Source organism: Trichosurus vulpecula, chromosome 9 (assembly GCF_011100635.1).
Source record: "Trichosurus vulpecula isolate mTriVul1 chromosome 9, mTriVul1.pri, whole genome shotgun sequence".
Lineage (NCBI taxonomy): Eukaryota > Metazoa > Chordata > Mammalia > Diprotodontia > Phalangeridae > Trichosurus > Trichosurus vulpecula.
Window position 1 is genome coordinate 35,157,226 of NC_050581.1, and position 15,559 is coordinate 35,172,784.

Here is a 15,559-nt window from a genome sequence, read left to right on the forward strand (position 1 = left end):
ACTTGGTGCCAGGCACTGTGCTAAGAGCTATACAAATATTATCTATATATTCCTCACCATGATTATCGCCATGTTACATTTGAGGAACTTAATCAACCAACAACATTTATTAAGCACTTGCTGTGTGCCAAGTATTGTGTTAAGTACTTTGAATATAAAAAGAGGCAAAAGATAGTCTCTGCCCTCAAGGGGCTTACAATCTAATGGAAACTGAGGCACACAAAGATTAAGTGACTTATCCAGGCTCAAACAGCTGGTGTCTATGGCCAGATTGGAATCCACGTTTTCTTGTATCCACTGCATAATGTAGCTGCTTGAAGGGACCTAAGATACTGAGTCCAATTGAGTCATTTTACTGATAAGGAAATCGAGGCATCGAGTGGTTAAATGATTTGTACAGCTGGTAAGTGCTGAAGCATGATTTGAAAATATTTGCACTGTGGGATAAGTCTTAGAGTTATTGTGAAGTTCGAATAAGAGAATGCAGCAATCTTCCCCAACTGCTGGTGTCTTCCCCTATCAAAATGACCTCGTATGTATTTTGTATGTACTTACATAATACATGTATAAGGCTGTGGTATATAGGGCGCCAGAGAGCTGGCCTAAAAGCCAAGAAGACCTGGGTTCAAGTTATGACCCTGACACATTCTGGCCGTGAAATTTTGAGCAAATCACTGCTAGGCGACTCCCTAGAAGTATACATTATGGGGAAGGTGTCAACTTGCCTAGATCGAAGGAGCTTCCTCACCATGAGTTGTGTGCCAAAGAAATCATAGATCCAGCCCTTTTCCCTCCTATATGTATGCATTCTCTCCCCCGAGATCTGGTGAGCCGTTTGAGGAGTGAGGTTGATATTTTGTCTCACGTCCTCAGCGTTTAGCCAAGGGCCTGGCACATAGCAGGCGCTGAGTAAATGCTTCTTGATCGATTGAATGAGTGCACGTGACACGTTATGCAAGTTATCAGGTACTATACAATTGTTAGTTTTTATTTTTATTGCTTCATCTTCATCAGCTTTTTGTATGAGGGTAGGCTGTGGAAACCAGATAGGCAAAAATATTTTACACACGTGGCCTACTGACGAGTTAGCACCAAGCCATCTTTTTGGCATGAATAGTAAATCTGTTTTGTATTCCCTGTGGACCCCTCATCCCACCCACCTCCCCCCATTCTTCTGTTATCTGTTATCTGTCATCTGTTAAAGTAGATACGATCCAGAGTCCAAAAGACATTTTCCCATCAACATATGATGCATCAAGACCATTAGCATTTATTTTCATGTTCCTTCAAAATTCAAAAAGATACTCAAACAAAAAAATAAAAATGTCTAAGCAGATATTTCACAAAGATTATTTCCCAGACGCAGCTCTCTGAGACTCTAAGTTACAGAGGAGTTTCTGACCCGAATTGGGAGAGGTCGTTTCCTCTGTGGGAGTGTTATACCAATGAACTCATGCATATGCCTCTAACCCTAAACATAATTCCGAAATAGAGACAGCATGAAGCAGAGAATGCAGCATTGTGCTCAGTGTCAGGATGACTAGAGCTCCAATACTGACTCTGACACTTACTGACATTGTGACTATGGGCAAGAGCCTTAATTTCTGTGTGCCTTGGGTAATTTACCAGGATTTATCTACAAAGTTATAGATGGGTTATAATCTGGGTTATAATTATAGACATAATGGGTTATAATTATAGATGGGTTATAATTTGATTTAGGGAGTTCTCACCCTAGAAGGTCCCCATGCTCATGAAAGCACAGATACCTTTGTGAACCTTGACTGTGTTTTCCTGAAATGACATTCCTTTTTGAATAGTCACTATTCTTCTGATACTAACAGACAGCTATCTTGCTAGGATGTTTTGGGATATCTTTAGCTTCACTCCACTGACATTAATAGCATGTGTTTATCTGTCTGAAGAAAATCATTGCTCTCTATGGTAATGTTTTCTTCGAAAAGTCAGAATAATCGCTTCATCTGTGATTCTGCTGCTGCTGTTTAGCTTTTATGAATTCAGACAGAGTTTGTCAAGGTCTAAAAACAGTATCTCAGGCTAGATTACCTTTTGAGAATAGGTATGATTTCTGCTCTTTAGGTCTAATGCTGAAAACTCTTTTAATAAATTATCTGAAAAGCTTCAACATTCATGGTGACCTTTTAGTCAGATTTGGGACAAGGATTTCATGTTCATGTGAGACCTTCAGATCATCAAAAAGGGCTCTCTTACTATGAGGATATGCAAGGCCATGTCTGCACAATGAATGGATTTGAGGTTAGTGCCCCCTCTGTTACTTGGCAATGAAAACTCAGATCACAACTCAAAGGATATAGCTCAGTGTCTAGTTCAGGCATTAGAAGGTCATTCCCCAAAGCAACAATTTAGAAAAGTTCAAGTGCATCCCATCATTCACTCAGAACCTGCACCTCCATTCCCCCCTCAAAAATCAATACTGTGGAAGAATTGCATTACATTTATCAAATGGCTAAGAGGGATTACACAGGATAAAAAAAGACAGGCCAATGCTCTGTTTATCTCCATGTAAAGAAGTGATTTCAACTTGGTAGGCATTTGAAAACACACTTTCTGAGGTTGGAATCATATTCTTCAGTAAGTCAGAAAAATAGATTTCCATTCCTAAAGGAATATCCTTTAAAAAAGAAAGAAAGAAAGAAAGAAAGAAAGAAAGAAAGAAAGAAAGAAAGAAAGAAAGAAAGAATTTGTCTGGGACATGGAAAAAAAACCTCAGAAAGGAAAATCTAAAAGTAAAATGTGAGAAGCTAAGTCTGATAACATCACAGATTCCTGGTTCCAAGGCCTGCTTAGCACTTCTATAAGAATTATCTTGTATATGTTTTGTATCAATTTTACATAGGCTCATTTATGTATATGTTGTTTTCCCCAACAGAATGTTAGCCCTTTGAGGGCAGGATGTATTGGAACTTGTTGCAGTTTTATTTCTCTTTGATTTTTGTCTTTGCATCGCCAGGGGCCAGCATAGTTCCTGACACATGGTAAGCTTGTAATAAGGGTCTGCTGACTGATTAATTGATAAAAATCAAGAAAATAACCTTGCTAGGAAGACAAGCCCAATTTATGTTAAATTTCAAGAAGTGGATGATATGGATGAGAGGAGTGGGGGAAGGGGACAAAGCTTTATTAAGAGCCTGCTTGGCACCAGGCACTGTGTTAACTGCTTTACCATTACTACGTCACTTTATCCTCACAAGAAGCCTGGTAGGTAGGTGCGATTATTTTTGTTGTTCAGTTGTGTCTGACTCTTTGTGACCCCATGGACCCTAGCATGCCAGACCCTTCTATCCCACACTATCTCCCTTATAGTGGAGGAAACTGAGGCAGACACAGGTTAAGCTACTTGCCCAAGGTCACACAGTCTGTGAGGGTCTAAGGCTACATTTGAATTCAGGTCTTTATAACGCTAGTCTCAGAGCTCCATCCACCACAGCCCCTAGCTCTAGGCCTCAGCTGCCCCATTTGTAAAATGGAAGTTCATAGGATCATTGCTATAAAGCTGGAAAGGACCTTGGAAGTCATATAATTCAAACCCTTCATTTTACAGAGGAGTACAAGTGAGGAAACTGAGGCCCAGTGAAGTTTAAATGACTTGTCCATAATCACACGATGGCAGCAGAACTGAGATTCTCAGGTTGGAGTGATTTTTAAGGGCCTTTCTAGCTCTAAAACTATATGACTCTATAAATGTCATAATTAGGCTGTAGGATATAGTAATGACATATCAGAGAAATAAGGAAGAAAAACAAGCGGCTGGAAGCCTCTGAAAATGGCCCAGAAAGATAAAATAAAATAACAGTCTTTTGTGTAAAGTCGAATTCTAGCAAGCCAAACAAGATCATAAAATGAGAAGGTTTTTAAGGCTTGTGAAGATCAGAAAAGGGGGGACAAATTAATTGCTTTGCTCAGCTGGGGTCTTAAATGGGTTAGGTATTGATATTGAAGATCTAATTAAGGTGGGATCCATGTCTGAGGCACAATTAGTAAGAAACTCAGAAGAGCTGGGGATGTTTCTCATCTTTTACTCTGCCCCATGGAGCTGAACCCAGCATCAGCCCTATAGATTTTAAAGGCAGCTTTGTACTCAGATCAGTTACCCAAGGCCAAAGATTTGGGGCACAGTATGATTTTTTTCTCCAAGCATCAAAGATGCAAGATAAGGCCAAAATATTGGACATTTTCTGATGAAACAGAAGGCCCTTAAAATAGATGTGAAACATAAATATGAAGTATAAAGTGAGAGGGCTTGGTTTCTAAGACTTTGAGTCAAGCCAAACATCTGCTAAATGAAAGTCATAAAGCAGATTCCAGCTGACAACAATTTAGGTCTCCCTTTTTCTTTTCAGTTTCCATCTGACAGGACTTTTGATAGAGAGTAGATGGGTTTCTGGTTATTAGCCAGACCTTGATTATCAGACTCCAGTATACATGAAAGACATTGAATACTAATATAAGCACTTGGTGAACCCCCTTCCCTAACCTCCATTTCCTACGTATGTACTCTCCCTTATTAGAGAGTAAGCTCCTTGAGGACAGCCCCTTTTAAATTTTTTTTTTCCACAGCACTTAGCAATATATGCCTGGCATATAGTAGGCACTTATTAAGTTTCTTTCCTTCCTTCCTTCCTACATGCTTATTTGTAGATGCAATTGTAGAATAAATATCATTATTTTAGGCAAAGTTGGAACAGCTAAAATTGATTAGCTCCCTTGGCAAAAGGCCCAAACTCCTGTTCTTCCCCACTCCTAATCTTAAGTAAAAATGTAGTAGAAAAGAATTTGCACTTTTTTCAGACAGCCTGGTAGATGCGCATATGAATCTCACTTCACGAAAATCTCTCTCGCTGTGTAAAAATAAAAAATTAAGAATTTCAAAGTAAACAACCCAGGTGCAAATAGAACAAATGCTTGAGGAATTCTGTGTAAAAGAGTAAGGAACTCCAACCAAGTGAAATATTGACCTATCTGGAGACTATTTTGAGGTCTCAGCTTTGTTCAAGGTAAGTAATTTTACATAGAATGTGGGTTTGCTTCTGGTTCTAATGTTTCACCAGGGCATGCTTCAATACTTGGAAGGATTTGTGATTCCATTTATGGTACTCAGCAGTGCAGACCGCAGCCCCTCCAAACCTTCTAATCTCATGTGATGCTCATCCATGCCTTCCTGTTAATTCTCTGGGATAGGGATAGGGATAGGGTTATACGCCTAGTAAGTATCTTAGGTAGGATTTGAACTCAGTTCTTCCTAACTTCAAGCACTTAAATCTCTTTGAAGAGTGAGGGAGTGGTGTCCCATCCAATATCAACACAAAATATTGGTCTTATCTTTTTTGTTTCATATTTATAAAAATCACACTGTAACTAACCCATATCTTTGGCTTTGGGGAACTGAGCTGAGTGCAAATGTAATGGCATTTATATAGTGCTTTAAGGTCAGCAAAGTATTTTACACATATTATCTTATTTGATACTCACAATAGCCCTGTGAAGTGGATGTTTTTATTATCCCCATTTTACTGTTAAGGAAAATGAGGCTGAGAGAGGTTGTGACTTGTTCTGGGTCATACAGCTAGTAAGTATCTGAGGCAGAATCTGAACTCAGTTCTTCCTGACTTCAAGCACTTAAATCTCTTTGAACTGTGCATCTATCTATCTATCTATCTATCTATCTATCTATCTATCTATATCACCCTTTGTTCTCACTATCTGACCATCCCACCTTCTCTTCTGGGCATGCACTCATGTCATGCTCTTCTCTTGTGTATCACTTAATTGGTAGCTTGTCACAAGCTACTTCCACTTACCATGTGCCCCTCTCTCTGTTGCCCTTTCAGGGACCTACAGCTTTAATTTTGCAGAGACAATTGGGTGACTTTCAGTCCCACAGAATGCCAAAAGGAAACACAATTAAAAAAGTTGGGCCTTTATTTCAGGGAGAAGCATGGGGTCATCGAAAGGTTCATAGTTCAGTAAAAACCGAATATTTCAGTTCTATGTTCAATAGATTAGTACAATTCCTTTTAATCTGGGGTAGTTTCAGTTCATGTCCTTCATAAAAATAATTACCTTTCTCAGGTTACATCTCCTATAGTCATCACCAGAACTTTGATCAAAACTGACAACAATCATATCCCAAATGAAAGTCTTACCCCAGAGGTCAAATTTAGACATCTGGTTTGATCCTCTGTGGGCCAGATACACAGACAGCCCTTTAAGAAGCTATAAACAAGCAGGTATAATTGATGACCAGACTGAGTCCCTGCAATTTCTCATGCTCTCTCAAATAAGTGAAACTCCTTGAGAACTGAGGTCTGGACAATTTTTCTGCCCCTTTACCCAAATCTCTTTATTTTTCCAGTCCTAAAATGCTCAGAATTAAATGTGCAGTTTTTATCCAGTAACCCAGAAGAAAAAATGCTCTATCCCCTTTTGAGAGTTACAGTTTTCTTGGAAAAGATATATAACTTGAATGTTCATTTTGTGAGAGAAAGTATAAAATTAAGTGCTTTTATTTCTCTGTCAGAATCCAGAATAAAGAAACTGTGGCATGTGCTGTGGCCATTACCATCAGGACATTTGGAATGTCTGGATCAGTGACACTGAAGCAGTAAATTCCATATGTAAAGCAGATGTAATTTTGGCATTTACACAGTCATTAATGAAGCCAGAAGGCTTTTGCCATCATTAGTTAATTAATTCACTCGATATCCCCTTGAAGGGAGTTAAGGTAGTCAGCATTCTTTTATCATAAGTACTTAATAAGTGTGGAAGTTCAGAATTTCTTAAGAAAGGTGAGCTGGATTTAGAATGAAAGGAACTGGGTTCAACTATTGACTCCATGCAATCTTAGGCAAATCACTAAATCTTTCTGGGCCTTGGTTTCTTCTTCTTTAAATGAGGTGGTTTCTAAGGTGCTTCCCACTCTAAATCTGTGATCCCTATGTCTATACCTGGTCTATGGTGATAGGTAAGCCATATTCACACTTAACAAAGATAGAGGCCCAGAAAAATAAAATAGAGATCTGCTGATACTAAATGTATATATATGAAATATATATATGTATATGTATATATTATATATGTGTATCTATATTATATATGTATATATACATACACATATATACACATACATATACATACATACATGTATGTATGTGTATGTATATGTATATATATATATACATATATATATATGTGAAGGAGCTCTAGAGGAAACCGTCTAATCCAACATAACAAACATTAATTACATACCTGCTGTGCACAAGACATTGCACTAGATATTGGAGATACAGAGATTTAAAGGAAAATGAGTCTTTGCACTCAAGGAATTTATATTTTATCAGAGGAATTAAAAAAGTGAACAGATAAATACATACAAATGAACGAATGAATGAATGGAAAAAATTATAAAATGCTTACTATTTGCAAAACACTGTGTTATTTATTAAATATTTACTATTTGTAAAACCCTGGGCTAATTATCCTGTTCCTGATACTTAGGAGGAGAAAGCATGGACAGCTTGGGAGAATCAGGAAAGACTTCCTGTCGGAAGTGGCTCTTGAACTGAGCCTTAGGGAGTCCAAGAGGCAGAGGGGAAGAGGAAGTACATTCCCACAGGAGGGACAATGAAAGCAGGAAAGGGAATGGAGAATTCTGGGAAGAGAAAATAGGCCTGTTCTTCTGAAGTACAAAGGGCGTGAAAAGGGAAGAGTGTGAAATAATCCTGGAAAGAGAGACTGGATCCAGATTGTAAAGGGTTCTAGAGAGCCAAGCAGAAGAGTGCATTTTATCCTGGCGTCCTGGAGTTAATAGCCTGCTATTGACCAGCTGGTATCACTCCTAGGAGGGGAATATGACAGCCAGATCCCCAAGAAGTTACTAGAGTTCATCCTTGTCTGAGCAAAATTCCTCACATTAATTTTTCAGTCACCACACCTTCTTCCTCAGTACCTCAGCCATACTCACACACAGCCATTACCACCGCCTGCTTGCCCACACCTACACTCTGCCCTATTGAGCAAAGTCCAGAACTCACCTCAGTCAAGCCTAGATAAGGCCTTTCCATCCAGAGCAGGGACTACTATGATTGTGAGGCTAAATTAAAATGTATCACATAAGGAGAATACAGTCCAGGAGAAAACTAGAGGGGAGGAAACAGGAGATGACATTCCTTACCTGTCTGGTTTTGGCAGTGAACTGGAGAGAAAGAAATATCATCCAAGGCGATGTATCCTCCCTTGGGACCATTAAAAGCAACTTCAAAAATAACCTGCAAAGGAAAATGACATTCTGTCAACTATTTAAATGTTCTGTGGGTTGACTTAAGTGCTCTTACTCAAGATTTATGATGGCCTGTTTAAGGCCAACGGATGATGCAAATTCAGTTTCTACTTACTGATTCATGTGCTGTAGGACAAAATATCTGGCAATGTCCTTTATAACCCACGGCTGCTTTTAGGGATTAAGAGAAATGAGCCACCAGGCCTCAATTTCCTAGTGCATCCCCTTTTCTCCCCTTGAATCTCAGCTATGACATGCAAGTAACTTGCTGTCAGAGTGGCAGAATGAAGGTTTTTTTTTTCATTAAGAAGTAAAAGGAATAATAGCTCTTGTGCAGAGAGAGATCAGATGGGCCTCTGCCTCCTGCTCTCCACAGGGAACTTCATTTCACTTTAGTGGGTTCTTCCTCTGCCTCACATGTGGAATTCTACAACAAGCCGAGGAGAAGAAATCAATGACAGATGAACAGGAATCAATGAAACTTCTCCCTCAGCAGGCAGGGTGGTACAGTAGAGAGATTACTGCGATCTAGGGTTGATATTCCATCTCTGCTACTTTACTGCTTGTGTGGCCTAGGGTAAGTCTTTTAACCTCCCGTGCCTCAGCTTCCTTACCTGAAATGAAAGGGTTGGACCAGATGGCCTCTATGATCCCTTCCAGCTCTAGCTCTATGATCCTGGCAGGGTAGGATTATAGGCAGGGCAGGTAGGGCATTATCAGATGTAATCAATGTATCAGGTGTCCTTTTCTTTATTATTCTTTTTTTTTTGCTATTATTCTTTTGCTATCTTTGTTTCAATATCAAAGAGGAAAGGATTCCCCACTTCTAGAGAAAATCTGATGGAAAGACAAAAGGTAACAAGGAAATGTATATTTTTTAAAAGAATCAATCAATAAGCCATTTTTAAGCACCTACACATGGCAGGCACTAAGCTAGGCACTGGGGATATAAAGACAAAAATGAAACAGACCCTGTCATCAAAGGAGCTCATAGTCTATCAAAAACTTTTTTAATTGGTTAAAAAAAAATCCCCAGTAACAGAGGCAAAATCTTTCATTTCAGTAGCTTGCAACCTGCCCAGGCGTGGTAAATTGGCTAGAACACCAGCAGACTTTAGGTTTCTTGAGGCGAGGCACTGGTTTTGTTTCTGTCCTATTTCCAGTGACTAGCACAGTGCTTGATGCATAGTCAGTGCTTAATAAATATTTTTTAAGTGAATGAACACTGTAAATAATAATAAGTCCCTGTAAAGCATCTATTATGATCTATATTCCTTAACCCAAGGAATCCTGTAAACGTGCCTTTGACCGCAAAAGCATCAGGTGAGAATCATTCAAACACCAACACAAATCCTTCACCAGAGCTGGGAAAGTCATTCAATTCAGAGTTTACTGTATTTTAAGTCAGTCAATGATGTAAGGAAGCTCTTTCTAGGGGAAAGAGCCCTAGACAGAAGACACGGGTTCTTGGATGATCTCCTACGCTAACTCACGGCAAGATTTTGTGCAAATCTCTTCCCCTCTCCGGGTCTCAGTCTGCAAAATAAGGAGGTTTGGGCCAGGAAATAATAACAGCAGTATTATTTATTATATTTATATATTATATGAGTATAATATATACTTAATTATATATTATGTATATATTAATATATTTATTAAAAATAATAGCATTTACATAGCATGCTAAGTTTAGAAAAGTGCTTTACAAATATCGCTTTATCCTTAGAACAGCTTTGCAAGGTAGGGGCTGTTATTATTATCCCCATTTTATGGGTGAGGAAACTGAGGCAGACAGATGTGAAGTGACCCATGCAGGGTCACACGGGCTGCAAGAATCTGAGGCTGGATTGAAATTCAGGCCCTCGTGGCTCCAGGCCAGTGTTCTATCCACTGTACCAGCTCTCTAAGTGGTTTCCAAGGTCCCTCTCCCACATAACATTCTATGAGCATTTCAACATACAATGGACAGTCGAGGGACTTGATTGTCTAGAGATGGTGACATAATACAAAAAGAGGAAAGTCGCGTCTGGGCTTCGGCACATTGAGGGGAGACCTTGGAGAGACCTGAGAGATGTGACCATGAGGGAACAGGGAAAATTAAATTTAGGAGACAATCTGGGAATCTGTGGCTAAAAAAGTCCATGAATCACTAAATTAGATTTTATTCGGCAGGCAAAAGTTTTTCTAAAAAGTATGTGTATGCACGTGCGCGCGCGCGCACACACACACACACACACACTCCTATTTCCCTAGAGTATTCAGGTCATGGCAGACTCAATGTTGCCAATCTTTAGAGAGAGGGAGAAAAAAATTCTTGAGGTTTTTTTTTTTTATTATTTGAGGGAAAGCTGCATAAATAAATGTCACTGATTTGTGCAGTATATGGGGTTTTTCCTAGTATATTCGGAAGTATGAATAATACCAGAGAAAAGATTCAAACTCTTTCCCTCATAATCATACGCATGTGAGACACATTGAGCTACATTCAAATAGACTCAAGTCTAGAACTGAAACTTTTCAGCATTGATGCTGGCACCGAAAAATGTTTTTAAGAGCTCCATTAAAAACACATTTTAACCCGGGAGTTTAAGTGAGGATGATGGGAGTTTGCAGAATAGGCCCATATCATTAAGACTATGAGTCATTTGACTTTTGTAGAAGGCACATAATTTTCTTCCCTCTTTAGGCTCTGAGCTCATAGGAACTTTTCCATTGGGCTTCAAGAACAAAATAATGTCTCGTGTGACAAATGGCTAGGAAATAACACATCTTCTGGAGTAGACGTGGTATTACTTGAAGTGGGGTATGTTACGGAAGAATTGTGTCAGGAACCAAAGATAACATTCTTTAGGCCTATACACTGGACAAGCAGGTGAGCGTATCTGAAAGTACTTAGGGCAAAATATCTCTCTAGCCCTTTGCTCATGACAGGGGATGTGAATGAATGATGATGACTACTGTACGCTACTTAATAAACTTTATCATCAACAAAAAAGCATTGCAAACACTGACTAAAGATCTTGGTTGTTTTGGGATTTCCTAAAACAGAAACTTCAGAAGGAGGCAAGTGTTACAATTTCCTCCTTCCTCAATGGTAGCTAGGTGGTACAGTGGATGGAGCGCCAGGTCTGGAGTCAAGAAGACCCATCTTCCTGAGTTCAAATCTGGCCTCAGACACTTACTAGCTGTGTGACCCTGGGCAAGTCACTTAACCCTGTTTTCCTCAGTTTCCTCATCTGTAAAATGAGCTGGAGAAGGAAATGGCAAACCCCTCCAGTATCTTTGCCAAGAAAACCCCAAACGGGATCAAGAAGAGTCAGACATGAATGAAACTTCTGAACAACAACAAAAACCCTCCTCACTATAACCTGGACACTCATCCACAGGCTTCTCTATAGGTACAGAGGGATATCACTCTCTGGGAGCAATACACTCCTAAAGCCAATGCAAAGCCCTATTAATGGTTTGCAAGATAATGACACAGCCAGATTTTTGCTTTAGGAGTATAATAGATTGAATGATTTGACAGATGTTTGGAGAATGCATTAGAGAGGTTCAGGCATGGTCACCAATTAGGAAGCTATTGCTGAAAACAAATAAATAATGTGTTTCTCCCAAGTGAAATCTTGATAACTGACAACAATGAACAAAAGAGTACTTCTCTTCCTTTAAGATGCAGCTCAAGTATCATCTCCTACATGAAACTTTTTGTGATCCCCCAACTACAGGAGTCTTCTGTCCCAAACTACCTTGTATTTAACTACTTTGTATATATTTATATCTATTCATAGACACACACATATATACACATATACATATGTATGTATGTGTATATGTGTGTATGTATATATATATGTATATATATGCATTTATATATATATTTGTGAGTAGGAATTGTTTGATTCTTTGTACTTGTATCCCTAGCACCTCGCACAATGCCTGGCATATAGGAGGTACTTAATAAATAAATACTTGTTGATTGAGTAATTAAAGAGCACTGAGTCCACCCTATTATCCACTACACTTATTTCAAGATCTGCATAAAAGAATCATTCAATAAATCTGTCTGACAAAAGGTATATCTTGCTATAAAGAAATGAATGATAAATAGAAGTATAAAGCTGTCCTGATTTCCATTTAATTTTGGCAGATTTCATTTGAAAGACTTTGGAGGGGCCATGCTGTAGCCACAGGAAAACCTAATCATACCTCCGTTGGGTATGGAGCACTGAAGTCAACCTCAGCTAGGTTCCATGCTTCGCTCACAGAACTGTCAATTTTCCATATCTCTTCATAAAGTCCACTGGCATCCCGGGTGTAAAGGGTGAAAACATTGTCATTTCCTTGCTGGAGCTGGTAATAAAAAGACAGGCAGCCAGACATGGGAGTTGTTGTCCTTGGGGAGATGAGCTGGGCAACCTCTTGGAAGTGCTTGATGTAAACGGAATCCACATACATATAGTGGCCTTAAAAAAAGAGGTGGGGGGGGGAAGCATAGAGAAAAGAGTTTTAAAAATACATAGATGAAGCTCCATAAACGACACAATCCTAGAGGAGCCCTCATGCATCTCCTAATTTAAATAATATGGCTCCATGTGATTTCTGAGTGGAAGAACCTTGGGTTCTCACGTACGTCAAATTAACAGGATATATAAGATATCCAATACGGTTATAGGAGCGCAGCAAAAGCTTGAAAGTTTACACATATCATACAGTACTTATTTGATTTATAGATACCAATCTATCTGCCAATTTTATAGTGAACTTTCTGAGAAGTTTTTTTCCTGAGCACTGCCATCAACTGGCACTGCAATTTCATAGAAATTAAAAAATGCAGTTTCAAAAGAATGATTTTTAGTGACTTTTCAAATGTTTCTAGATCACAGTTTTAATAATGTTCTCACATCCATTTTGCAGAAGGGAATCAGAAAAGTGAAAACTGCATCTACTATCTTCCTTAAAAAATAAGAAATACAATAACCAACGGCCACTAATATACTATGTTGATGTTTTGGCAAAGCATGGAAGTGGTGTTGGATTCTTGAAGATGACGTCGGTGAAGCCCGAGTTCTGGCAGGTCCTACCACTATGAAGGCCACATGATGAAGGCGATAAGGTATTAGGCCTAGAGTCAGGAAGGGAAAGATTCAAATCTATCCTTGGACACTTTTTTAGCTGGGTCGCTTAGTCCTTCCTAGCCTCAGTTTCATTATGTGTAAAATGATGATAATAATAGTGCCGACCCCATAGGGTTGTTGTGAGAATTGAATGAGATTTTAATATATGCATGTATGTACACACACACATATACATATATGCACACATCTATACACACACACACCTATACACACACGTGTATGTATATGTGCATGTATATGCACATGTGTGCATATATGTACACTGCGTGTATACACACATATACATATGTATATACTCACACATATATACATACAGTGCTTTGCAAACCTTGTAGTCCAAACCAGTTAGTTGTTGTTGATTTATTTGGGCTCAGATCAAATGTGGTAAGGTTCCAGAAATAGGCCACATTTTTCTTGTCCAGTCTAGCTAAGTTAGAAGAGGATTGGTTGCTAGGCAGTGGCTCTTTTTGTTTTTCTCTTTAGCAATTCAAGAAGACTGTCTACTAAGGGCATAGAGGGATTGTGATTTGGATTGGTGAAAGGAGTACCTACACAGATGAAATCACATACGGTGGTAATAGCCAGGCCACTGGTAAACCTAACTAGTTTCCTTATATCCTCCAACTTTGTTTCACTGAAATGTATGTTCATGTTTCTAAGCCATATTCCTTCTAGAGTATCAGGAAAAGATTGTAAACATTCTCTAGGCAGACAACTCACCTTTTTTTTTTCTTTGCCATTTGTCTTGCCAACTATATAGATTTCATTTCCAAGAAATTTGTTTGGGAAAATGAGGAGTGGGTGAAAGTATGGGGGGAGGGTCTTAATAATTTTTTTCCCTCTGCTGTTGCTAACATTCTTGGAAAAGGGAAATGACTCTCTAGGAATTGGAAATATCTTGAAAATCCCAGGAGAGTTAAAAGCAAATTTGGTAGCATTGGCCAAACATCTTTGTAATTCCACATATAGCCCAGTACAATGTTGCACATACACTGTGTACCCAATAAATGGTAACTGATTGACAGAGACTTAACTGACCATGTCACCATAGGAATCTGTAATCTGATTGCCTGAGAGTGTATTTTCAGGGGCCCACATCATTATACTAACATTCTTTTTCATATTGTAATGCTTGGAAAAATGGTCTGGTCCAACTGGGATACACCAGATGGAGGCAACACAAAGAACTTCAGTATCTACTCCTTCCATAGAATAAATATAAGTGGAGTCTTTAACATTCATCTCTAGTGCATGACTCCTCGGTGCATCCCTCCAACTCTTCACCCATTGCTAACACACAGTCTTAAATTCAGTATTTTTTTGTTTTTGGGTACCTACGTGGTGCACAGCACCAGGCCTGGAGTCAGGAAAACTCATCTTCCTTAGTTCAACTCTGGCCTCAGACACTGACTAGCTTTGTGATTCCGGGGAAATCACTTAACCTTGTTTGCCTCAGTTTCCTCATCTGTAAAATGAGCTGGAGAAGAAAATGGTAAACCATTCCACTATCATTGCCAAGAAAACCCCAAATGGAGTCAGGAAGAGTCAGACATAACTAAAAAACAAATTTTTTTTTGTTTTTGTATCATCCTCATTTCCAAATTTATCCCTCCTACTATCTCTCCCCAAAAGGTCATCTTCCATAACAAAAAATAAAAAAAGAGGGAGGAAAAGCAGTTCACCAAAACTAAAAAAAAAATCAATTAATTTGAACAGTACATACGATGTCACTCACTCACAACCCCCATCTTCTGCAAAAAAAAAAAAAATGTGAGGTCCATTTTCTGATCTCTTCTTTGGAACTAATTTTAGAGAATTCAGGGTTTTAAAGCTATTGTTGCTCTTCCCATTTTCACTGTTGTAGTTATTGCAAATAACATTTTCTTGGTTTTACTTTCTTCCCTCAGAATCAGTTGATATGTCTTCCTTGATTCTCTGCATTTTTCATTTTTATTATTTCTTTTAGCAAAGTAATATTCCATCTCATCAATGTACCACAATTTGCTTAACCCTTACCCAATTGTGGTACCTCTACTTTGTTTCCAATGCAACAACTGCTTCCTAACTGGCTAGCTTGCCCCCTTTAGCTGTCCCTATACACCAG

The 15,559-nt window shown here is 38.8% G+C and overlaps 1 protein-coding gene across 1 annotated transcript in view; it reads right to left on the reverse strand.

The window, feature by feature from the left end:
* MAMDC2 (MAM domain containing 2) overlaps positions 1–15,559 on the reverse strand; it is a 223,208-nt gene that overhangs the window by 83,813 nt on the left and 123,836 nt on the right. Inside the window, exons 6-7 of the mRNA XM_036737380.1 lie at positions 12,527–12,783; positions 8,213–8,306 (exon numbers count right to left, since the gene is read on the reverse strand). Of these exons, the coding sequence (XP_036593275.1) occupies positions 8,213–8,306; positions 12,527–12,783 (351 nt within the window). The remainder of the gene's footprint in view (positions 1–8,212; positions 8,307–12,526; positions 12,784–15,559) is intronic.